Source organism: Acanthochromis polyacanthus, chromosome 2, assembly GCF_021347895.1.
Source record: "Acanthochromis polyacanthus isolate Apoly-LR-REF ecotype Palm Island chromosome 2, KAUST_Apoly_ChrSc, whole genome shotgun sequence".
NCBI classification, from domain to species: Eukaryota; Metazoa; Chordata; class Actinopteri; family Pomacentridae; genus Acanthochromis; species Acanthochromis polyacanthus.
The window spans coordinates 20,867,754-20,894,307 of NC_067114.1; the positions used below are offsets into that span (position 1 = coordinate 20,867,754).

The 26,554-nt window shown below is 39.2% G+C and overlaps 1 protein-coding gene across 12 annotated transcripts in view; it reads left to right on the top strand.

Moving 5' to 3' along the window:
- The window catches only part of LOC110959593 (protein mono-ADP-ribosyltransferase PARP6), a 331,374-nt gene that overhangs the window by 227 nt on the left and 304,593 nt on the right, over positions 1–26,554 (top strand). Inside the window, exons 2-24 of one of the 12 annotated variants that reach the window (XM_051938616.1) lie at positions 922–1,042; positions 2,872–2,968; positions 4,385–4,542; positions 5,051–5,128; positions 7,109–7,218; positions 7,872–7,932; positions 8,138–8,228; positions 8,401–8,467; positions 8,727–8,876; positions 11,280–11,430; positions 11,855–11,986; positions 14,066–14,161; positions 14,428–14,520; positions 14,803–14,928; positions 15,194–15,259; positions 15,555–15,622; positions 16,095–16,143; positions 16,311–16,423; positions 17,905–17,977; positions 19,698–19,767; positions 20,650–20,729; positions 21,083–21,146; positions 21,633–21,714. In XM_051938616.1, coding sequence (XP_051794576.1) covers positions 4,540–4,542; positions 5,051–5,128; positions 7,109–7,218; positions 7,872–7,932; positions 8,138–8,228; positions 8,401–8,467; positions 8,727–8,876; positions 11,280–11,430; positions 11,855–11,986; positions 14,066–14,161; positions 14,428–14,520; positions 14,803–14,928; positions 15,194–15,259; positions 15,555–15,622; positions 16,095–16,143; positions 16,311–16,423; positions 17,905–17,977; positions 19,698–19,767; positions 20,650–20,729; positions 21,083–21,146; positions 21,633–21,714 — 1,823 coding nt within the window. In that variant the 5' untranslated portion in view covers positions 922–1,042; positions 2,872–2,968; positions 4,385–4,539. Of the gene's footprint in view, positions 1–921; positions 1,043–2,649; positions 2,969–4,384; positions 4,543–5,005; positions 5,129–7,108; positions 7,219–7,871; positions 7,933–8,137; positions 8,229–8,400; positions 8,468–8,726; positions 8,877–11,279; positions 11,431–11,854; positions 11,987–14,065; positions 14,162–14,427; positions 14,521–14,802; positions 14,929–15,193; positions 15,260–15,554; positions 15,623–16,094; positions 16,144–16,310; positions 16,424–17,904; positions 19,656–19,697; positions 19,768–20,649; positions 20,730–21,082; positions 21,147–21,632; positions 21,715–22,467; positions 24,966–26,554 lie in introns of those variants that run through there. The other 11 variants (XM_051938659.1, XM_051938622.1, XM_051938638.1 and 8 more) reach the window with 11 other exon arrangements.

Here is a 26,554-nt window from a genome sequence, read left to right on the forward strand (position 1 = left end):
GTATGGAGGGGGAGTATCATCAAATATGTTATGAAATATGATAGCTGTCTTGTAAGCTGCCGAAATGTTGCTTGCGTCTTCATTTTGTTTATAAAATCTGGTAGATGGATGAGTCAAAATACTGTATGAAACCCAGCTGTATTAGCTCCCAGCTGGTGGATGTTAGAGGGATGAAATGATGATCAGTGAGGACCCTCTGAATGTGCTGGTACCTTGTTATGCAATGCGTGAGGTTATGGCTCCATCTGGTGGTAAAAAATTATACAGCCGTTGTGAGATGTTTTTCAGCAGTATGAATTAAGTTGTTTTGGTACCTATGTTGTCCATTTTCAATACATGTTCTATTAAAATATAGCTATTAATTACAAAAATTCTGAAAATAATTTGTTGTATTGAATGCATTTAGTAGTCAAATTTTGTGAAATAATTAAAATGAAAGCTTAAACTACAATAAATTAGAAAGCACTCAAACAATACAAATGCATAGATTGTTACTACAACTCTAGCACCAATAATAATAATTTACTGATTTCTTTAGATCATAGAAAAACATGTCAGAACCCATTTCGTCACTCAACATATTAAGGGCCGACAGTAAGTACAAATAATGCTTGTATTTCCAGTGCAGACTGCAGACAATGAATGACTATGTGACAAGTGTTACCCAGGATAATTATTAATGTCATTGCCATAATCAATTTGACTGAAGAAACTACATGCACAAAGTCAATCCTTAAAACAGAGAAAAATGCTAACTATATCACCACTATAGTGAGATGAAAATTGAATCATTTAAATTTACATAAATTTACATTATCTCAATTATGTCTAGACTTCCACAGGACTACTGCATGGGTGCACTCTTTGCTAATTCCATGTCTCCTCTCCCTTTGTTCTATTTTGGTTCTCACCTGTTCACAGTTTTGGTGGTGTTAGCACTGCTGCTTCCACTGCCCATGTTGTTGTCTCACTGTCTGCTGCCTGCCTCTGCCTGGATCCCCTGCACTCCAGGACCTAAAGACCATTGGACACACCTCGCCAGGTGAGAAACAGGTCTGCTGTCCAGTCTCAAGTGGCAGAACTCCTGAATGTCAGTCAGCATTAATGGCTGCTAACCCCTGGACCACGAGGTACAGTAAGACACTGTGGGAATATGCTCAGATAATTCTCAGAGATGAGCAGATATGACAGCCTAATGCTTCTAAACATAGTATGCTCTAATGCAACTACTGCGACCAATGGCAAATAAAAGGGACAAATGCAAAAAACAGTAAAATAAATTAAGTAATTACATATAATAGGAGGTACTGGGAACCATAAGTGATCAATCAACTAATTTTTAAAGATTAAATTCTCAAGTAAAATGTGAACTCACAGTTTGTGAATACAACACAGACTGTACATTTATAGTGCAAACTGAAAGAAGACACAATAACACATTTACAGTCACACTCCTCCAGATGTGTTGTTTGATTACCAAATGATGTATAAGCAAATTATGCGCTTCTTTCCACAAAAGAAAACAGATGTTGCTATTTTGAAAATGGAACACAGAAAGTGGCCTGCTAGCAAGTATTGTACAGGATGCTTGTCACAACCTGCATTTGTAGCTTCATCACTACTTGGCTTCACAAGGAAAGCACCAGGCGATGTAAGCTCTGCTGATGAAACAACTATAACATTACACTGAAGGGTGCCCCACATATTTCCTTTGAGCCATAACGGTCACGGTCCCTTAAGTTTGCATTAATATGATTTTAATTTTCTCTTCCTCAGCCGTACAAAGGGAAGACAGTTGGCTTAACACATGTTCATTAATCTGTCCATTCTTTAGGTCAGTTCTGAATTAGAAACCTTGGGATAATGAGGGCAAAGACTGATTAACTCAAAGGCCTTGTGACCAATGTGTCACACAAGCACACAATGATGAGTGTATTATACATACAACATGTATATTTTTTATTGTTTATATAGCACTTATCGATCTATTTAGATAATATATAAAGAATATTTGTTTATTATTTTGCTTATTTTATATTTTAAGAGCATGGTAGGAATACAAACTAAAGAAAAATTGAACTAAACGCTAAACAGGTACAGCAAATTGTGGTAACGACAATAGATGTAGTCATATTAAACTGAGCATAATGCAGTTCATAAAAAAATTTACAAATGAATATCTGCAGAACAAAAATAAAAGAGATAAAAAGGAATGTGCACAAAGGGGCTTTATCTCCTAAGCAATACATCAGCCAAAAACCCTGAAATACATAAGTTAATGCTCTATAATTTTTAAAAACATTACTGAAATGTAATTCCTTTTTTAAACATAATTTTAGTAATAAAATATGGGTACATGCAGCATACAGTGTAGCCACTAGCTCAAATGTAGCTCTCAGTACATTTGTGCTTTTATTTCTTTTTGAATGAATTTAGATAAGACACAAAAACAATTAAATATTAACCACAGGCTGCCTCCAAAGCACAATGGCACATCAAGGGACACTGACTCATGCAACCTCTCACACACACGACACACACACAAACAAATGGGCAGATGCATATACAGAGGAGAGCCATTTTTTTCCTCTTATTTCTCAGCAGCAGTGCAGTCAGCTGCAGGTCACATGACTGGCTTGCCTTGCCGCACTGAGCATGCTCAGACCCCTCAGTGTTGTCAGGCAAAATATAAGACAGCAGTAAGAGCAGAGATCTGCAATAGATAAACACACAGACTCACACACACCAGCTGGCTTGCTCGCAGACACACCGCCAGCAATCGAGGGACAGACACTTTAGAATGGTGGGACTGTGGCTCCGGTTTCCCTGATTTCCTATTTTTAATGGGCTCATTGTCATCTATCGTTTCAGTGGAAAAACGGCCGCCGAGAGAGGGAGGCAGGTGTGCCCTTTAAGAGGGGGAGCAGCTGAGGCAAGGACAGCATCCCAGTCTCCATCCTCTGTGGAGGTAAGTGTGGATGGATGGGGTAAGGGTGTAGAGCGTGGGGGGAGGGGAAAAATCTGCCTGACTGCATCTGTGTTTGTGCTAAATAGTTATCAGAAAGAGGAATGGGGACGGTATTGGTGAACGTGGAGGGGAGGGGGGGACTATTGGTATGTGAGACGACGGAGGCTGTGGGAATGGTGGGGAGGGGGGAGCGAGATGTAGATGCTAGCAGGGCTGAGGACATGGCAGGGCAGCAGGCATATAGAGGGAAAAAAAAAAGGGCAGGAGATGAAGAAGACGTGGTTCTGACGCGGGAGCAGTGTTGATGTTGGGAGGGGTGGTTTTAAAGGCAAGAAAGGAGCCAGATCATGGCAGAATCACAAAAAAAAACCCTGAACAAATACTCGTGATGAGGTAACCAAAAGCACAGTGCTATGTGTATTTTCTACGGACATGTAGAAAACTGCTAAGTCAGTGGCAGGAACAAAGAAAAGGAAGAATTGGTGTCCTTTTAATTATACTGACCTATTTTTAACAGACGCCTTCATGCGTGTCGGTTTTGTTAGGCGCTCTGTCTTGTGGTGCTAAGCTATGCTGCCATCCGGTCTTTGTTTTGCACACAATGTTAGGATCCATTCCTGTATGGTAAATTCTTTATTGTTTTGATGTGATGTACACTCAGATATGTGAATTGTAGTGTGTATTGTCATGTTGCAGTGTAAAATATTGTTAAAATAATGCCATTGTTTACATGTCCAAGACAAACAGTGATGGGCTTGTATAAGATACAAAGTGTATCATTGTTGTCATGTCAATGATGCTGTTTTTTCTTGCAGTTTGTCCTATTGTTTTGCTAGAAATCATCTCTAAGTCTGGACCATATCGATGTTTGTGTTGCTATCATCATGATAGTTGTAGCTCTTTCTTTTGGACATGATCAGTATTTACTCATGTTAACATTACTTTACTCAACACCCTGTAGTCACAATGCTCTCCTCTTATGCCAAACCACATGTTTTGTGTTTATTTGCAAGATAGAAATATAATAAGAATAAAAAAAAACTGTGTAACAATGTACCGACATCAGTAGTTGTGCTGTTTTGGCTGTGCGCCTATAAAGGTGTACCAGCCCCTGGTGCTGTTCGATATTAATAGATGAAGTTCCTGGGAAAAAAAAAATAAACAACGAAATGGAGACATCCTGGGTACTGAACGTACAGCACACATCTCCCACACATTCTCTCTACAGTGATTAATGCCACTCTGAAAGGAGGCAGAGATGGCTGTTGCTAGGATACATGGCAAGGTGAAGTGCAGACGATTTAAAGAAAAGAAGAGCAGGGCACCATTTACAAAACATGGCATCATTGGCCATGCCCTCTTTATTTCGTGTGTTTTTTTCCGCCCCCGTTGAATTTTATTTTTCTGTTTTCCAAGGTTGTGTATTTCTGAGGAGGGCACGAAAGAAAGGCGCCCAGTCAAAGCTCACCGGCTTTCTGTTCTCGTTCCTTCCACCTGGAATTAGGCTGCAATGGTTGGCAGTAGTCAAAGGCCCAAACCTGTTTGAGAGAGCCCTATGAACAGCAGATCCAATGGTAAGAGAGCTGGGTTCCTATTGGTGTAGTCACTGCATAGGGATAAACTTGCCAGACATTCATGTTTTTAGTTATTATTTGAAATGTTGTAAATTGTATTTTTAACTGCTGTTTCTACTTACAGAGGTACATACTTTCCATAGACAATAAAGTTTCATATTAGCTTAGTCTAAATTTAATAAATAAAACAAATATTTTAGTCAGCTGGACTTCTGGGTTTCAGGTTTTGCTAGAAATGACAGATAAATACAATATAGATATTTTTGTTCAGTCATCCTTTTTATTGTCATTTGAGTGTTGTTTGGAAGGCTAGATTCAGAGAATGTCCTGTGCTGGAAATAAATCATAGCTTTCCGTCTCTCTCTTTGAGATGCTGTATAAAGCAGTGTTTTGAAGCCCTTGAATGGAAGGCTAAATAGGGAGATGTGAGATGAAAGGATGATAGAAAGAGGTTGCATTTTCTTTCCGCTCCACTATAATGGCCTTTTCACAATGTGTGGGCCCACAGGACATCAAAGGCCAGTGTTGGACAGACGAGGAGTCGGACGGGGAGAATGAATCGGAACAGTTCCTGTATGGCATTCAGGTATAGCTGTTCCCTCTCTGTTGAATCTGGTATTGTCAGGATAGTGACATTGTGCTTTCCTTAGTATTGCTATTCTGTGATGTCTTTTTGATATATGTTTTATAGTTTTGAAACCATGCCATACCATATTTGAAGAAAAAGAAGTACAAAAGCCAGTACAATAGCCTCAAACTAGGTGTTTATAATGGGGTGCTTTTACACTAATATTATTTTATTTTTTCCCAAAAATGAATAGACTGTGTGGTTTTTTTTTTAAATTTCATGCCACAAAAAGATAAAGTTGGTCAGAGCAAACATATTAGATCCTTCTGATATTGTTAAAGCCTCAGGTGTTCCAATAATAAAAGTATATAACTTGACCTGAGGAGAATTCATTAGAAAATACCGTGTGCTGTTCACAATCAAGCCTATCAAACCTCGTAGCAGTATGGCAGTTACATTATGTTTATCTTTTGCGTGCTGCATTTTACTGATATTTTAGCCTAATTGACACAAAGTAAAACTTACCAACAACCCTATCCTTTTTGTTATAAGCATGATTAATCACTGACACTGTACCAGAAAACCAGACGCTACTTTTCAAGATACTCCCATAGACCTAAATATTGGTCAAGTGGAATTTTTGTCCCGACGGTGGCGCTAGGCAATAAGTCAGGGTTCACCAAATTAATTTAGAATGCCTCAAGTAGGAATTATGAATATTCAGACTAAATGTCATGGCATTGTGGTGAATAGTTGTTGAGATATTTTACTCTGGTGGTGTCGAACAGATGGGCCAGCTGAGTGACATTTCCATCCTAATGCCTCACTGCTAGGAGGGCAAACATTTTCATTCATGTGAAGCAGAATCTGTCACTGTTTTATGAGGTTTTAGGATTGGTCTTAAATATTAATGTTTGCAAACTCACAAAATGAAATATTTAACACGGAACAATATGACAACTTCTGTAAATGTAGTATTCTCTCTCAAAGTAGGTATCAGATTATTATTTCTTTTAGTACTTTCACCCTTTGCAACCTTAACTATAAATCCCAAGCAACATTTGTCAAATTCATTTCCAGCCCCAGCATTTAATGTACCATCTTATCTCATAAAGTTCATTGCTTCATTTCCACATAAGATCTTAATCTGTTAGTTATCCCTTTTTACTGTTATCTTCTGAGTCTTTTGATTGAAATGTAAATCCAGTCTGGGACGTAAAGCTCATTTCAATTCAGTCAGAGAACATGAAAGCAGCGTAGTGAAGATAAGGACGGAAGTGTGGGATCAGTTCTGCACACTCTGAGCTGAGGAGATGAGAGTCTGACTCCAAGTCTAGACACCAGGAACATGTATTACAGACTTGGGTCAGCTATTATTATTAATACCGGAAATTGCTCTTTGTGGCAAACACCAAATGTTCTGTTCTCCATGGAAAATATCAAATGTCAGAATACTAAACAATCATGGGAAAATAGAGAAATATAGTTTGACATTTTTTTGTAATTCAACATTTAGTAATATACCACTGTTTGACATTCTGCTTGGAGAAACCCATATCTTTCCAATAAATTATCATCAACTACATTTTTAGAAATGTACACACTTTTAACTGTATTTTTTATTTTATTTATTTTTTTGGCTAATATCAAATTATTCTAATGTTGAATCAAAGTTAGGAAAGCCTCCAGTTAATTAGACACTGAAAAGTAATGCAGAATTACTCAGAATGAATTGATAACAGTAATAGGCAACTTGGTGAAACTGACACAAACAATGAACTTCAACTATGTGCAAATTGTAACAAAATCCAACTTTATGCATTTGATAATGTTCAATAAGGTGAAATTGAAATAATTTATAATTTCAAGGAAACAAATTTAGAACATAGCAGCTGCAGTAGTTATTTTTGTGTGATGGGACTGTGGGGTGTGGGGATATGTCTGAACAACAAGGCTGGGAACCACTGAGAATTCATTCACTGCTATAACTGTGACCAGTGCTGCTTGTTGCAGGGAAGCTGTGCCGCTGACCTGTACCGTCACCCTCAACTGGATGCAGACATCGAGGCTGTAAAAGACATCTACACTGACAGTGCTGTCTCTGTCAGGTATAATGCAGATACACGGACATGCACAGTTTTCTTCATTTAGAACTCAGCTACACACCTGTAAAGTTTCATGATTGCATGTTGTGAGACTATCATGTTGACACACTCTGACCACACACAGTGATGTTTTTGTTGTTCAAACACTCAGATGTGTGTGTGTGCAGAGTGTTATTTGCCATTGTAATTTGATAAATGATGATGACAGTTGATAAAACAATTGACCTTTGTTGGCTGAATTGACTAAATTATTTTTATGAGGGCATGGCGCTCAGGGTATTGCAGTCATTACTACATTATCACATGGTTACATGAGTACTCAATACTCATTGGTTTGAACACCCACCCATCTTCCTTCATTATGACCTCAGCTGCAAAGTTTCAAGACTATATCTAGTAAGGTTGCGACGCTATCTTGTTGGCAAAATTTGTCCAAAGACAGAAATAGAAATCTCACCTTTGTGGTAGCTCATGCAACAGTAGAGGTCTCCAGTGCCTCATTTTCCATGGGGACACACACACAACTATAGACTCAAGTGAAAATAATTCCAGTGATGCTATCTTATTTTTCCCTCTGGGGAAAAACAATTGGAAGTATCAGAGTAAGACATTGTATATAGCTTCTAATTAATTAACTCTGTTTTGTCTCTGTACAGGGAGTATGGAACCATTGATGACGTGGACATCGATCTTCATATTAACATCGGTTTCTTAGATGTGAGTCAGTATTCTCCTTTCACTGCAAACACCTTCTCTGACTTTCCTGATTGCTATTCTAACATTGACATTTTGCAAAGTAACACGTCATTTATAATGCATCGTGTGCTCTTAAGTTATTTATGTAATGAGAAATGGCCCTAATTAGGATGCTAACTCTGTATATTTGTGTGTGTATGTGTGTATGTGTGTGTGTCTGACTCAGGAGGAGGTTGCGACAGCTTGGAAAGTTATCAGAACAGAGCCCATTATTCTGAGACTACGCTTTTCTCTTTCTCAGTACCTCGATGGACCTGGTGAGTAAAGATGTCAGTGTGGATGTTGGTTTTCTGGGAGGGACTTTAGATATTTGTGCCACTCACTGAGCGTGGGAGGTGAGTACAATATGTGCTATACAAGAGGGAGAGTGAAAGAAAGAGTCTGTGTGTATCTAGGCGCTGTGTAATAATGTTAGTCATCTTTATTCAGAGCCATCAGTAGAAGTGTTCCAGCCTTCAAATAAAGAAGGATTCAGCCTGGGCCTGCAGCTCAAAAAGTAAGTGATGTGATCTGCTATATTTGGCACTAACAGTATTTTTTACTGAAATTTTGCACAATAGATGTCATTATTTTACTCCAGTTCCCTATAAAATATGTACAATTTTCATAATCGAAATATGCAGCTGTAGCCTTTTTTTAGAAAGCAGTTTTCAGGTTAGGTTATATATTGGGAGCTAATTGAAAGAGTAATTCAGCCTACACCAGGTTCACTCAAGTTTCTTGCTTCCTGACTCTTCTGTCATGTTATATGACAGGATCCTGAGCACATTCACGTCACAGCAGTGGAAGCACCTCAGTAATGAGTTCCTCAAGGCCCAGCAGGAGAAGAGGCACAGCTGGTTCAAAGCCGGAGGAACCATCAAGAAGTTCCGTGCCGGTCTCAGCATCTTCTCCCCCATCCCGAAGTAGGTGTCACTTTCTCACTCTCTTGCTCTGTCAAGGCATCTAATCTACCAGAACTTGACACTCCAACCCAGAGTAAACTTTAAGCTGTAATTTGTTGTATTTTCAAGTGAATAAATGTGCATGTTTGTATTATCTAAGTATAATATAATGTAATTAGTGGTGGGACGTGATTAAAAAAATAATCTAATTAATTAGAGGCTTTGTAATTAATTAATCATGATTCATCACAATTTTGTCAAATAGCAATATTTGACACAATAAGCACAGTCTTTCGATTCAGAATAATTTTGGTTGACGACTGAATTGATAAATAGACATATACGTGAACTAAAACAACAAAAATGTTTTTGTTTCTTTTATATTTATCTGCATTTTCATCTGTCTACTACATTCACAGATTACTACAAACTGCCATTAAAGTGATTACATTCAACATTTTAAGACTTTTTGTAAACTTGAACACTTTCACTGTCTTGAAAAGTGGTCTATTGGGGGCTGGCTACACTGTTTGCCGGTACCAGGACGGTCATAGCTAATGTGTCCACAGGATCCATCAATCCCTTCGCATCCCATTCATTGTCTATGTGAAATGCATCACATTGCATGCTGATTGCATTGCAGCATGTTTCAAGCTGCGCTCCGGTGCATTTCCCCAGATCTCATTTGCATCAAGTAGACTTGACTTCTATTTTATGCAAATTCAGTGCAGGCAGCGGAGATCCGATGCATAGCGAAATACTCAGTAAATGTCTAAACTAGCCATTTGTATATATATTCATTCCTATTTCTTTGTTACGTCACTGCCTGCTCTACATGCCTTTTTAATTGCCCCCTGGGAACAAATAAAGTTTTCTGAATCTGAATCTGAGTCGTTGAACTAAAACGAGGACAGATTCAGCAACTGACTCAAATACTTTCAGAAATACTTTTTGCTGAAGTGTTTGTGTAAAAGAGAAAGTTTGCAGCTGAGCTGCCATATTGGTGTGACGTTTCTACCGGACTAAAGCTAAAGCGCTGTCATGCGACCAGCTAGTGGCCCACTACAGTACATCCCTGTGCATCTTCTTCGCGGCTGGCAAACAGACTTTAGGTGCATTACTGTCACCTACCAGGCTGGAGTGTACATCAGTGTTAACAGTGTGGCAGAAATTGGTAACTGAGAAAGGTGCGATTAACTGCCTTATTTTTTAATGCACTATTTTTTCTGTAATTAATTAATCGAAATTATCGCAAATAAATATAAATGAAACGAAAACATTTTTGTTGTTTAAGTTCACGTATATGTTTATTTATCGATTCAGTCATTAACAAAAATTAATTTGAATTGAAAGACTTTGCTTATTGTGTCAGATATTATTTAATGCAAATGTTTTTTATATTTCTTCATCGTATTGAAAATTGCTTCAGTCTTTACAAATGTTTTAAGTAAATGATTATATCCTTAGCTAGTTGGTAATTATCATAGCTATCATTCATAGTTGGTTGGTATTTACCGTTTCTGATTGTATTTGCAAGTGCAAGTCAGAAATAGTGTAATATTATATACATACATTTCTGCGTTGTTCATTTTGTCGAATTAATCAAATTGAGGTTGAGGGTTTCATGATATACAGTGTTGTGCACACCTACAGTTTTGTGAGATTTAAGTCTGTCCTTTGATCAAAAAACACTTGACACTTGCATTTTCTTTACCAGTATATAGGTAAGATAGTGATGAAAATACTATGTGAAGGCCTCTCTGAAAAGGTGAACAGGAGGAAGCAGACAGGAGAAGGAGCATTGTGCAGGACAACTTCAATTCAAAATTTGACAATAACTAATTTCCCCTTGGGGGCAACTACTCTTTTCTGTTTCTGACTTACTCAGGAATGCTCTGACAGTTATGGGTGCACAGGGATTAAATCCCAGCCCACTCGATAGAGGTCAGCTTCACTAACTACTAGGCTGTCTTGACATCCTCATGGCTTGACAGGAGTCTCATGTCGGGAGGGTACATGGATAATGCACTGAGAGCAATGGTAGAAGTGCACACTGGCTCCTGTATTTTAACACTGAGTGACTTGAGCTACTGTCTGAGCAGATTTCAGTTGTCTGAGCTGGTATGCACTGTTAGGTCAGCATGTGTATTTCTTCAGCAATACAATACGGTTAATCAGATTTTGAACATACCTGATTGCAGCTGATGAGATTTTGGATATGGTAGTACTAATTAAGATGTCAGGTCATAGCAACATTACTGTAATAGCAAAAAAGCAGTAGCTTTTGCATTTAAAGTTAAACATTTCTACATTGAGACCAAACCCTACTATATTTAACTCTTACAAGGACAAAGAGAAACTTAGCATTTTACCTTAGAGTGGTTTCATTTCCAGTGACATACTGTGTATTTTGATCTTTGCCAGATCTCCAAGTTTTCCTCTGATCCAAGACACAGTTTTAAAAGGGAAGCTGAGTGTCCCTGAGCTGAGAGTGACACGCCTGATGAACCGCTCCATCTCATGTACCATGAAGAACCCGAAAGGGGAACTTTTCAGCTATCCACCAAATAGCCAGGTCAGTGCCAATCTGGACAAAGTAGGACACAAATGTCAGATGTTTCAAGTTTAATTTGTGTAAATTAACAAAAATCCAGCGTTTCCCTGCTTATGTCTTTAATCTATATCACTTGCATGTCACATTGTTATTAAAACTTTGAGGCGTTTCACTTCACATTCCTCACATTTACTTGTAACAGTGCTGATGTAGAAACTCATAATGCTGTTCAAAGGTGTTCAAAATCCTTCACAACTCTTCAAAATGTTAATAGCGAAATACTTTAGTCACTTCATGTTGTGTTTAAATCCACTGTGACCCACTCTGACCCTCTTCTCAGTCACCCGCCACCTGCACTGTTCCCACCTGAGCCTTTCCCCACCTTTACCGTAACATGGCTGCTGCGCCCTTTCCCATAATGCTTTGTCTTCACTTGACTCATCAGACTGTGGCTGTCCCGGCGGCCAGGGCCCCTGCGCAGATTACCACGAGGCAGCTGATTGAATTGTTTTTCTCATCCCAGGCGGGCGGCCACTGCAAGAACATCCCTACCTTGGAGTACGGCTTCTTAGTGCAGGTTAGATTCAAGAAGATATGAATGCACTTATAAAAGCAGTTACACACCCTGTCTGGGTTGTTGGGCTGAGGAAAAAAGCCTGTGCAGCATTTATAGAGCAATAAAACATCCTGGTATTGTTTATAAGTACAGTATATAAGAATAGTAAACCGTGTCTGGCAAGTGATTTATAAAAGTCTCCTTGTAATGTTTAAGTGTCTCTGTGCATATATATACACACACGTGGACAAAATTGTTGGTACCCCTCAGTTAAAGAAGGAAAAACCCACAATTCTCACTGAAATCACTTGAAACTCACAAAAGTAACAATAAATAAAAATTTATTGAAAATTAAATAATCAAAATCAGCCATCACTTTTGAATTGTTGATTAACATAATTATTAAAAAAACAAACTAATGAAATAGGGCTGGACAAAAATGATGGTACCCATAACTTAATATTTTGTTGCACAACCTTTTGAGGCCATCACTGCAATTAAACGATTTCTGTATTTGTCAATGAGCGTTCTGCAGCTGTCAACAGGTATTTTGGCCCACTCCTCATGAACAAACAGCTCCAGTTGTCTCAGGTTTGATGGGTGTCTTCTCCAAATGGCATGTTTCAGCTCCTTCCACATATGTTCAATGGGATTCAGATCTGGGCTCATAGAAGGCCACTTTAGAATAGTCCAACGCTTTTCTCTCAGCCATTCTTGGGTGTTTTTGGCTGTGTTTTGGATCGTTGTCCTGTTGGAAGACCCATGACCTGCGACTGAGACCAAGCTTTCTGACACTAGGCAGCACATTTCTCTCCAGAATGCCTTGATAGTCTTCAGATTTCATCGTACCTTGCACACTTTCAAGACACCCTGTGCCAGATGCAGCAAAGCAGCCCCAAAACATTACTGAGCCTCCTCCATGTTTCACCGTAGGGACAGTGTTCTTTTCTTCGTATGCTTGGTTTTTGAGTCTATGAACATAGAGTTGATGTGCCTTACCAAAAAGCTCCAGTTTGGTCTCATCTGTCCAAAGGACATTCTCCCACAAGCTTTGTGGCTTGTCAACATGCATTTTTGCAAATTCCAGTCTGGCTTTTTTATGAGTTTTTTTCAGCAGTGGTGTCCTCCTTGGTCGTCTCCCATGAAGTCCACTTTGGCTCAAACAACGACGAATGGTGCGATCTGACACTGATGTACCTTGGCCTTGGAGTTCACCTTTAATTTCTTTGGAGGTTGCTCTGGGCTCTTTGGATACAATTCCAACGATCCGTCTCTTCAATTTGTCATCAATTTTCCTCTTGCGGCCACGTCCAGGGAGGTTGGCTACTGTCCCGTGGGTCTTGAACTTCTGAATAATATGAGCCACTGTTGTCACAGGAACTTCAAGCTGTTTAGAGATGGTCTTATAGCCTTTACCTTTAAGATGTTTGTCTATCATTTTTTTTCGGATGTCCTGGGACAATTCTCTCCTTCGCTTTCTGTTGTCCATGTTCAGTGTGGTACACACCTTTTCACCAAACAGCAGGGTGAGTACTTGTCTCCCTTTAAATAGGCAGACTGACTGATTATGAGTTTGGAAACACCTGTGATGTCAATTAAATGACACACCTGAGTTAATCATGTCACTCTGGTCAAATAGTTTTCAATCTTTTATAGAGGTACCATCATTTTTGTCCAGGCCTGTTTCATTAGTTTGTTTTTTTAAATAATTATGTTAATCAACAATTCAAAAGTAATGGCTGTTTTTGATTATTTAATTTTCAATAAATTTTTATTTATTGTTACTTTTGTGAGTTTCAAGTGATTTCAGTGAGAATTGTGGGTTTTTCCTTCTTTAACTGAGGGGTACCAACAATTTTGTCCACGTGTGTATATATATATATGGATCAGTAAAGGCCCATTGTACAACCTGTCTATTAAATTATCTATTCATATTGGAGATTGTGCACCTGCTTAAGGGACACTGTTGTTCTAGGAGCAAAGAGTGGATTAATCTAGCCAAAACTGGTCTGTTCTAGCAATTCTGCCAAACTCCAGTATGAGGCACTGCTGGAGGTGGGAGTTATAACTGGGAACACTGCTGTGCTTTTCTCTGAACAGATAATGAAGTATTCAGAACAGAGGATCCCCACGCTTAATGAGTACTGTGTGGTCTGTGACGAACAGCACGTCTTTCAGAACGGATCCATGCTGAAGGTATCGCAGACAAAAAAGAGGAACATATGGATTTATAACATGGATATGCAATAATGTAATACAGATTTATAAACCTTTTCATATCAGTGGAAAAATCACTACTAAAAGATTATCTACGGGATGTTTTTCTCTTTCAGTAATATGATCCTGTTAATGGATTTTCCAATAATGGTAAAGAGAGTGTTTGAATGAATGTGCTTTTTATTGTATAGTATTGCATGCTGAAATGAGTGTATTTCCATTCGTCTTGGTGTGTGTTCATGCAGCCGGCTGTGTGCACCAGGGAGCTGTGTGTGTTCTCCTTCTACACTCTGGGTGTGATGTCTGGAGCTGCAGAGGAGGTGGCCACCGGAGCAGAGGTGACAATAACACACCAGACAGTTTATGGTTTAATTTAGATTACTTGTGTTATTTTCTGGAATCTTTTATTTCTGTTTTCCCCAAAATTCCCATCAGGTTATATCTAAGTAAGAAAAAAGCCCACAAACACCATGATACTGATGCTCCTTTCTAATTATTTGTAGTTTCTATATGCTATTGGAACTGCGCCAGCATCAACTATCAATAAAAGCATCAAAAAGAGTGAATAATAGCAACAGCTAAAAACTGAAAATCTAAACGTAAAACCCCTCTTGTCCCAGGTGGTGGACCTACTTGTGGCTATGTGTCGAGCTGCTCTTGAGTCTCCCCGAAAGAGTATCATCTTTGAGCCCTACCCGTCAGTCGTCGATCCCAATGACCCCAAGACTCTGGCCTTCAACCCAAAGGTCAGCATCCTCACTGTCGGGACTGTGATGACCAGCTACATCAATAATCAGACTTGATTCCAAGATGATGTTTAATTTGAAAAACACAATGCATGGTCTATAAGAGCAACAGCTACTGTCGGAACTCACTAGAAAATATGACTGTAAAGATTCAGATTGTATTGCTTTTAGCAAACCTTTGTATCTCCAAGTGATTTTAGACGTCTGTATGTTGTCCCCTCTCTCATTGCACCCAATGGATGTTCGGCTCAACCGATGAACACAGAAGAAGAATTATGAAAGACTGCAGAAAGCACTGGATAGTGTTATGTCCATCCGGGAAATGACGCAGGTACAATAAGGAACTGTGAGAGGGAAAGAGGGGCCATAGTAGTAGATGTGTCAGCTATGAATTATTAGTGCACTGATGCTGGAATGGTGGGATTTTATGTATTGAAGGGACATCTTGTTCCTGCTACTCTTCCCACTGCTTGCTCACTGTGGCTGGCCTGAGTTGTTGCTGTTATACTATGAATATTAATCATTATTACATGCTGTTCACATCACAAGTCTGAATCTAAACACTTGCTCATTTGGTTTTGGGAAGAAAAAGCTGAAAACATCACATGCTTGTGTGTTTTTTCCAGGGTTCATATCTGGAGATCAAGAAACAGATGGACAAATTGGACCCACTGGCTCATCCCTTGCTACAGTGGTGAGTGGAGAGAATCTGCTCCAGAAATGGATTTGCTCTGCTCTGCTTTGTTTTTTTAAACAGGATTTGACTCCATACTACTCATCAGCAGAGAGCATATTAAACCAACATATTAGCTAAATGATCATGGACAGCACAGTAATGCTTAAAGGCTTGTGCCTTTTTCTGAGAAGACATTTTCATTTGTTGTAGCAGTAAAAGCACAGATGGAAATGACAGGTTCTGTTTAGATGCTTTGGTTTCAGAGTTCTGGTGTTGCCAGTGCTCACTCAATATCATGGCTTAAAGGAACACCTGAGAAGAATGGAGCCGTCATCCGTGTTGTGCTGTCTGCATTTTGACAAGTCAAAATGTCTCCTGTGGAAAAAGTCTATTGTGATTCAAGCAAAGTGCTGACACAATCCTGGATGTTTTATATTCCGTTACAATATATTTTGTTATTATTTGTTATCTCCTCTCTGTGTTTCTGCAGGATTATTTCCAGTAACAGGTCTCATATCGTCAAGCTGCCTCTCAGTAGGGTAGGAAACCAGAATGACACCCTCAAGCCTCCTTTATCAAATTCATTTGGATGTGAATTGAATGCTGTATTGTGTAATTTGATGGTTCCATACTCATTCTCTATTCGTCTGTTTTTCTCTCTCTTTCTCTCTCACTGTCACTCGTCCTTATGATCTCACTGTAATAGCAACTGAAATTCATGCACACCTCCCACCAGTTCCTGCTGCTCAGCAGCCCCCCAGCCAAGGAAGCTCGTTTTCGCACTGCCAAGAAGCTTTACGGCAGCACCTTTGCCTTCCAGTGAGTTGCACCTCCCATCAGCTAACATGCTTTTCATAGAATCAAAACTCTACATTTTCTCTGAATGTCTTTAAAAGCTGACAGCTTAGGAAGCTTATAAAGTAAAATCAGATGGGCCGTTTCAAAATATCAGAAAACAATTAGTTATTATTATATTCCTAAGCTTGTGTCTGTGGGTAAAGCTAATGTGAGAAATCACATACTGTTATTAATTGATATTAAATCAAGCACAGTCCCTGAAATGCATGCATGATTAAGAATTAGAGGAATTCTCTCTTTTAGGCATGAACATGTCTCAGTGTAACACCTGGTCATTATGTTGTGGATGATGGGGCCACTCGAGCAGATTTTTATGGAACCATAACAAACAACAGCACAGAGCAGTGGCCATTCTCTTGGACAGAAAAACCACCTTTCTTAGCCAGCGCATGGAGCCAGCAATATCTGCGAGATAGAGATTTGTACTGTAGCAGATGGGGCTCTGCTGAATATTTTAGAAACACACGACCCATCTGGGCACTTGCAGGGTACAACTAATGCACACGCAGTGCTAACAGTCTCGCTTTACGCTAGTTAATACAACAAATTTAATAATTCTCAAAAAAAAAAAAAAAAAAAACTAGCCTGGCTGCCATCATTTTATATTGACATAAATAGAAAATACAACATATAAATACAAGTTTAGAGTTAGTGTAATGGCAGTCACATACAGCTAGTCAATGAGTGAAACTGGGAAGTTTTCCATGTGTCTGCCTAAAAATGTGTGAACAGAGACTTAATACTGTTTTAACACTTGTTAAAAATAACAACACTCATGACACTGTTCTGTTTAATTTGAATACAGCCCAGATACCTGCACTGGGAGATGCAGTTGCTGATGCAGTTCTGCGCTGGAAGGCAACAATGATGCCTTCTCATCTTTGATCTTTTAATACTTTATTTCTAAATATTAAATGATACAAGCGAGGAGGTCTGTGATGATGTAACATGATGCCCTTAAATGTCCTTGTACAAGTAGTATAAATAGACGACTACAGTAGCTGCTCTGTGGTTAGTAGAAGAGAGCCTGTATCTTCTCTTCTTGAATTTGACTACTCTTTTATTGAACATTTTAAGTTTTGTGCGATAGTAGTAAGCCATGAAATTATCATATACATCAAATAATATGATGATAAATGAGATTAAATAGTAAATATCCATTTGCTTATCCCTGCTGCTGCTCCTTATTGTCAACTGATACAACAGAACTATCTAGTTCATGAAAACTGATAGCAGGAACTGTATATTTGGAGACAGAAACACTAAAAGAAGAAAATCTAATTTTGGGGATGTTGGTGGAAAGACAACAAAATGTTATTTCATTCCAACATTCTCGAACAGCATGGATCGAGCCACTACGCCTCAGTGGTTTCACACTGAGATCCACAGCACTTGTTTTATCTTTCCCTTCTTATCTCTCCCTCTCTCTACACTTGCTCTAGTGGTTCCCATATAGAGAACTGGCACTCTGTTCTGAGAAATGGACTAGTCAATGCCTCTTACACCAAACTGCAGGTACGTAACCCTGGCAGTTGGCTGGAATTTACGATGCATCTCCTCTCGGACAGTAAACCTGCTCTCACACAAAGCAGGCTCGCTGTCCGGCTGATTCATTTTTGCAGTTAATGGATGCCAGCTTCCCTTGCGTCAGCTTTGCGATTGGCATGTTAGCGAGCAGGGCACACTGGGAGATTTGCCTGGCCTATGTCGGCCGCTTTTTCTGCCTCGTACGCCGACAGCAGCAGACAGCACGTCCCCTCCCATTTTTGGACATAGGGAGTGGGCTGTGGTGTCCGCTGTAATGTCAAGAGGCTGCCTGTGTGCCCTGTTGGGGTCAACCACTTAGAGCACTGAGTAGGCCAGGTCTCAAGCTGAAGGATGCAAAGGACAAGCTCTGTGGTAGTGAGTACAGCCTTCCTCGGAGTGAGTAGGGGGCTTCTGTTGAAGGTTAGTAACTCATTATCTATTCAAACCTGGGACAAATAGTAGCTCCAATTATTAAAGACTGAATCTAAAACTAGTGAATACCACAGTGGAACAATTAACCACAAAGGGATTATGCAGATTATTTCAAATAAAAAAGAAAACCCTTTCCCAAATATATTGATGTTTTATTCATTTCTGCATACGTCTATATCTCTATATTGTTCTACCAAGGTTGTAACCCAGGTCTGCAGAAAATAAATGAATAAAACAAGAAAAGAATAGTCGAGCACCAGAGAGCTCAGAATTGTCTCATTTGCACTATACGGCCGATAATGACTGCTTGGAGATACACCGGCATGTCCTGAAAATAGATTAAACACAATTAAATCTGAAATCTCAAGGATCTTTGAATCGTTCACGTCGGCTGTGATTGCTCTATCATGCTGATGTGTTTCATTTATGCCTTCTTTGTTCTCCAACTTTTTGAACTCACCATCTTTGATCTCGCCTCGGTGCTCATCCGCCTCCCCCCTTCTCCTCTCCGTTTCACCTTGAGCATTGACACCCTTCCTCTGTCATTGTGTTCCACAGGAGGAGGAGGAGGAGGAGGAGGAGGACTGACTCTGCCTCCAGCTCCAGTCATCACACAAAAAACCCCCCTCTTGTCTGTTGTTCCTTTTCTTCCAGATGTGCCACGTCCCGAGCTACGTCTCCCTCACGCACTCCCAAACTATCGAGCTGCTCTTTGTTCTTCCTCTTGTTTTTCTGTGGTCCCTCTGTTTTCCTCATTACGAACATTCTTGTGTGAAGAATCACCATCATTATCAGTCATCCTCACTCTTTATCACCTTTACCTTCATGCCAGCATTCATCTCATTTGTCAAGTGAGCATTGCTTGAATACCTGAACATTTTATGCCCAAATGTCGCTCACAAAATTCAAGAGCATTACATGATCTCCACTGGAATGCATAATGTAAGAAGTTTAAAATGTGACTATGCTGCTTGGAATTACTGGAATAACTGAGCTATCTTTTCTTTCTTTGGCACTTTGTTAATCACTGTCCTCCGTCTGGATATTCGCACATGTTCGTGGGTGTATCTCGTATGCTTGGTATGGTGGAGTTTGCCAGACAAACTGTTGCAGAAACATATGAAACACTGACTTATATAGACTTTTCTATGATTTAACTCAAGGTTTGGTATGAATTGCTCTGTATGTGTGAGTATATCCGTGAGTGTATATTAAAGGTTGGCCTGTGCAACTGCTCAGTGACCCTTACTTCCTTCCTGCTCTTTTCAAACCCAAGCTGCATGGTGCAGCGTATGGAAAGGGCATCTATCTGAGCCCCATCTCCAGCATATCTTTTGGATACTCAGGTAGGAACGGCTCATTCCTCGCCACTCCGACCCCACCGGCCTCCCTCTCGCTTTTTCCACCATGTTCACTGAGTGCCCTCTGTGTTTGTAACATGGCCTGATTATCATCCCGGAACACTCCATTTCCACATGTGGGAGCTTTCCATGTTATCTTATTGTGCTGCACTGTGTCGTGTGTCCATTTTGGGTGTGGCCTCGGGCCTCTGAGCTTGTGCGCCACCTGTCATGCCATACTTTATGTTGTGGCTGTGTGAAATAGGGCTGTCAAGGGGATCTGTGTGTGTTACTTTGCTCCTTGTTGGCTTGTTTGAAAAATGGTTTTCTTTTTGTGGGGCGGTGATGTAGAGACATTTAAATGGTTTTGTCTGCACCTAACATCCCAGTGGATTGCCACTGAAACATAAATTAAGAGATTGGATTTCAGGTCCAGTCTGATAAGATTTTGTGGTGGTTGTGGGAACTTCAGAACAGTAGGTTACCAGTGGAGCCCACATGCTCTACTAACATTTCCCAAATTGCTAAATTGGTATGAAATTCTTGACTCTAAGCTAAATGCTGAAAAAAATTCAACAGTGTTAATAGTTCAGGTTAAACAAGGCAGTATTTGCACTTTTTCTCAATAATATAAAGCGTAGCAGTTGTACTTCCTGCATTGACTTTGTTTTTATTACTGATTTTGGAATATATTTGGCTTTTTTATGTCATGTATATTTGGTAGCATGTTGGACCAATAACCTTCACAATAAGGTTAGACCCATGGGTAATAATTTCTCTGTACAAAGAGTTCAATACCACTAGAGGAAGGTTTTCACAGCTTGAGTGACTTGGAGTAAGGTCGTTCTCACTGAGAGCTGTTGTTTGGCTGTGTTCTGTTTCTTGCAGGAATGGGAAAAGGACAGCACCGCATGCCCACCAAAGATGAACTAGTGCAGCGTTACAACAGGATGAACACCATACCACAGGTGAGGGACACATTTGATCCTTGCATATGGCACATTTTGGTGTCAGAAATATCTTTTTAAAAGATAGTCAAAACAGATTTGTATCACACACAAAGAAGACAAGCAAATAGAGGAGCAGCGACATGGACCAATTTCAATCCTTAACAGACATAATCAATAATTGCTAGATGAGGGGATGTTGCTGAAAAGGCAGAATACATTTTTAGAATTGCTTGTACACGTAAAGCATTTCTTGTAATGACTGTGCCATGGTTCTGACTGTGTTATTATCAGTGTTACAGGGTCCTCTGGATGCTTCAGTTAGATCATTCCTGTTACCGTAGGAACTAACTCACTGCTGTCTTTTTCAACAGAGCCGTCCAATACAATCAAGGTTCCTTCAGAGTCGAAACTTGAACTGCATTGCTCTTTGTGAAGGTAATAACAAGCAGAACGTATAATGTGTTTCAAGGTGTCAAGAGTATGTGTTTGACTAATATACTCTGATATGTATCCGTCTTGAACACATTGTTTTAATCAATAAAATGTCTCGTTTATCAAATTTGAAAAACATTTACCAAATAAAATGATAATAGGGAGGGAATGAAATTAAAATGCCATTACAGTCTAAATAAAACTGGCTAATGTGACAACTGTATTAATGTGCAATTATACTTTAAAAGTCACAGCAATTATACGGTTATCATCGTCCTTATTGGAGAAAACAATAAAAAAGAAATACAGTGGAGCGTTCAGGATAATAACTTACACTGGTGTGCAGCTGATGGTGTATTTAAAAAAAGACAGCCGCAACACTACTACTACAACCAGTAACAATGATAGAATAACAATACAGAACAGTACATACAAATTGCAGTCCTCAGTTTTGTAATTAAGTGAATCGCGCTTCTCTCTCATGAATAGTTATCACATCCAAGGATCTGCAGAAACACGGTAACATCTGGGTGTGTCCAGTGTCCGACCACGTCTGTACTCGCTTCTTTTTGTGTAAGTATTCCCATTACTTTTAATTTCTTGATAATTTCCACAGAATTATTGTATAATTATCTCACGAGTTGGCATAGCAACCAGGCAGGAAATATTATAATCGCTATCACACTTGAAATGCAGTTCACCGCTCACATTGCAGCTTTTTTTTAAATCTGTTGAACTACACATGATAAAGGTAATTTAATAGAGAATTATAGTTGTCCTTCATCACTCAATATCCTTTTTAACGTAGAAGTGAATAAACTCTGCTGAGTGGTGCTACCATTCCACTAAACTGGCTTCTTCTCAGGTCAGAGACTCTTTTTTCACCAGATGGCAAAGTCTATTATTGTGTTTACTGCCGTCTTCTGAGTAGGAAATTAGGTTTGAGCTGGCCTGCAATCAAACTGAAACCACAGCTAAATATAATTGAACTCTGAACCTGAGCTCTGTGTGTGGTTGCATTTTTTTCAGCGTGAACAAGTAATGATATGGTTAGAATAAAAACAAGAAGATATGTTGTGTCAGACCGAACAACATCAGAATTTGCTTTGTAGACAGAAGCAACTAGCAGAAGGTCTGTTTTCTATGGAAAGGTTTGCTTTTTATCGTGTGTATTGATTTCAATATGAGATAGAATAAATTTTATCGTCAAATAGGTTCTTATACCACCAGATTGTATTATGACAGCGTACAGTAGAAAGGGAAAGGAAACGAGCAGGACTAGGTATTGTTTAACAGAATTCTAAAATGTCCTGTACACATGCAGGTATGAAGATGGCCAAGTAGGAGATGCCAACATCAACACCCAAGAGCCTAAGGTGCAGAAGGAGATCATGCGTGTGATTGGGACCCAGATCTACTCCAGCTAATGGAGGTTCACCAGCGGCGCTTGGATCCATACGTCTCTCTGGTGGAGGCACAAAGGCAGGAAGACAGTTAGAGCGAATGTTTGGGTGAGCTTTCCTCAGGCCTGATACTGAGGGACGAGGTAGCTCTTTCAGCACATCATTTCTGAAGATGTTTTGTTCTGGTCTTCTCGTTTTCTTCTCCTTCTTTTGTTCTTCTCCTCGGAATGGTTACACATCAAATGTTCATTTAACCTTCAGTTAGGTTTAATCTGGTTAAAGTCTGCTTTTCTCTGTTCGTGGCATTTACAAAACACAGAAGAAGAAAAAAGTAGTCACTGGAATTGCTATCTACACACACAGATACACACATGCACACACTCCTCTGAACGTGGGTTGACTGTGCTTTCTCCTTTTTTTATGCAGCAATTTTACTGCTCCCTTGGACTAATTATCTCCATTTATCATTTCTCTTTGTGAATATATAATGAAAAAAATAATCATTCTAACTAATAATAGATCCCTTTGTGGCAAATAAGTGATGGATTTACATGCACATAGAAGTTTGTTCTATTATTGTGTTTGCACAGCCATTATCTCTTTTCACCTTATTCAATATTCTTTAACTAATGACATGACTTAAGGTCCGTGACACGGTTATCTGGGGGGCGAGCAGTACTCTGTTGTTTTGTCCTTGTCCACTGGATAAAGCATAAGGAATCTAATAAGCGAGGTGTGGCTTGAACTCAAGTCACATTCACTATGAGCACTTTGTTTTTGATGACATTATGTAAAAATCCAGTTACAAACATTATGATTTTTCATTGTAGAATTAGGACAGATCTGACTGATGATGCACTTTTATAAACCTTACAGCCCCCAAATAACAAATGAACATGATTTTTTTTAGAAGTTTTTATTTGACTGGACTAACGTGCAGCATTGCAGGCTTCATGACAACAATTTCCTTGAAAATCCATTCCATGAATATTTTTGCTATTAACGTTTTTTTTTTTTTTTCTCAATGAAGGCCTGTACTGTAAAAGGGCTGGCATTACTACTGATCTCACTGAGAATCAACACCCAACAGCTTTTTGCCACTTTTAGATTTCTTTCATGTTTTGGTGCTGAGGAGAGCTTCTTCCTCTAGTTTCCACTTCACACTTTAAAGTGGATAATAGTTTGTCGTTTTCATCTGTTGTAGGTTTTTCAAAGTTTTGTCCAAGTCTCATGGGATATGCAGTTCTTAAATGCTAACTAAGCAGTTGGTAAAAGTGTATCAAGGCCCAAATGGAGTATGTTTGTTTTAGTGCCACTCTGCTCTAAAATGGTCAAAAATTCTGTGATGGAGAATTTGTCAGATTCACTCCTCAAAAACAGTAATAAAAACACATTTATAAAATACACATATGACAATCCTCTCACTCACTGAAATAAAAAAAAAAACAGAACAGGTGAATGGATTTAGTCTGTGAACATGTTGCATCTGTTACTTATGTTCTCTGTTTAAAAAAAGAAAACACAATCTGTCATGTACCATCATTTTAAGCAGTGCTCTCTACTTAAAAGACAGGGGAGAGAAGTTCATTTCAAAATAAACCTCTTTGAGTAAAAACTACACTGACCACTGGATTCAGAAAGAACAAAATCCACTGTACAGAAAATCATGGACAATTTTCCAAAAGTATTTACAGACAGTGTCCGGTCTGGATGAGCTCACATCCTTCTCACCTCAAAACTAATGGACTGTGGATATTATAGAGGTGCATTAATGTGCAACTTTTTGGTTTCACCTTGGAGAATGGCAACCTTGTATAGCTAATCAAGTTTATCATTTAGTCATGTACTGTATGTATGTATGTATGTATGTGTGGCTTTGTATTTTCTTGACATTATACTAGACATTGCACTTACTCAACGTTTGCCTAAACTGGAGAAATTGACTGTCCTCGGACCTGCATTAGACGGGCAATGAAGGAAAAGAAGCGCTAAAATAAATATTTATGGAGTCGACAAGACTATAATATCCAACATCCTAAATATGTCTGTACTAAGATGGGCTGTCATTGTCTCCTGGAACTGGAACTCTTCACTACTGAATGGACTTAGAGGCACTGAAAGGAAAACAAATCGTAAAATAAGGACATTGGAGACCCCATTGAAATGTATTGTCCAGAAAGAGATGGACATGTACAGCTGACCCATTGTGGTGCGGGACTCTGCTAATAGCTGATGCCTGTTTTTGTCAAGCGGCTTGAGCAGCGAGTCTCCTTGAGAATCTATTCTCTCGCTGTCTGTCTCTGGTGAGTAATGTTTTCAAAGATGATGTTGACAACAATGATGGTGATTATGATGAAGATGAAAGGCGGCGATGTAGGAGGAAAAAAAAAAGAATAAAGCCTGATTTTGCACAGTTTTACACATAGTCTCATTTTCTTTAATATCTTTTGTGGAATTGCGTGACCATTGACTATGGAGATGTGTGTTGCTGATGTTTGGGGCTAGCGTTTTAAGCAGAAGAGGGCACTATTACTCCACCACCTTAGACACAGACAGCCCGAGTCCTCGGTTCCATTTGAAGCCCAGTTGGAAGATCAAACTTTACTTTGCCGTTTCCATAACTCACACATATAATTACTTGAAAAAGATTGAGCATATAATAGGCGAATTATGCTGTTTTATGCAATTATGATTTGCAGACTTGCTCCCTTTCGGGTTTTTATGGCGACGTAAATCAATTATCTTCAATCAGCACCTATATTCATGGAGCCATTATGTTCTGCTTTGGAAAAAATGAATCATGATTGACATGAATACAATTTACCTACTTTGTTTTTGTCACAAAACATAGTGCTGAGATGTGAAAGAGTCCTCTTTTGATTGCCATGTAATGATACATTAATGCTACTGAGGAAGAAAGATGAAAACAAAGCAAAGAGGCTAGAGAGTAGTTATAGATTACCATCACACTAACACAAAGCTGTAGTCAAGGAAGCACACACAAAATACTTAATACAGAATACTGTTGTCCACTATATGTTGCGAATACACGGTATGCAAAAGGGTAATTTGCAGGAGAGGTTTTGTGAAAATTAAGAAAATGCTTAAGAGCATCTTTCAGCATCTTATGTACTTAACACACAATAAAACAATGGTAATAATTCAGTTAATTGCATTTTTCACAGGAATTATGCACAAAACAATTTCAGACAAACAGGGGAGTTGTTTTGGACTAGATTAAGTTATTGCTGTCGCATAAGTACTGCTAAGATAATTCATATAGATGCAGATAGCTGATCACCTAGTTATTGAAAGTTATATCATCTGCACTTAGCATAGTAATATACACACACACACACACATAGTAGTGCGGCATAGAAAATGAAGTAGGTGAAAGAAACATAAGACCTGAGTCTAATGTTCTTAAGCATCACCTCTTCCATTCAAACTGATTTTCCTTTCAAAAGTAATTGATTTAGTTCAGGGGGAAGTGGTGCAGGAGAGGCCGATATACAGGGATATACTGGAGTACTTACAGGCTTGCTAAAACTACCTCTAAATGTTTTCAATTTGCTGCATCACAAGTTCATCCAAGTTTTTATTGATTTCTTTAAATCTAATCTCTCTTGGTTAAAATATTACAGGGTGTGCTTTCACTTCAAAGAGAAGCAGATCACTAATAGTTGTTGACCAGCCAAATACTCACTCCGTCCTCCCTCTCTCGGTTTTGTCTCGCTTTCCCTGACCACAGAGAGCTCTCCTCTTTCAAACCAGCTGAATACATCTCATCTCTACTCCACTGCAAAAGTCCAGTCTGATGGCTGTTTTGGCACAGGAGGCTCCTGTATGTGTACGACAAGTGCTGGGTGTGTAGAGAGTGGGCATAATCACAGGGAAGCTGAAGCACTCATGGGCCCTTGAAAGGCACTTTATGTGTGTATTTGTGGCTACTGTAATTGGGCCCCTCCCTTGTGTAAGCCGACCCATTTGACGGGGTCTGCGGCTGGG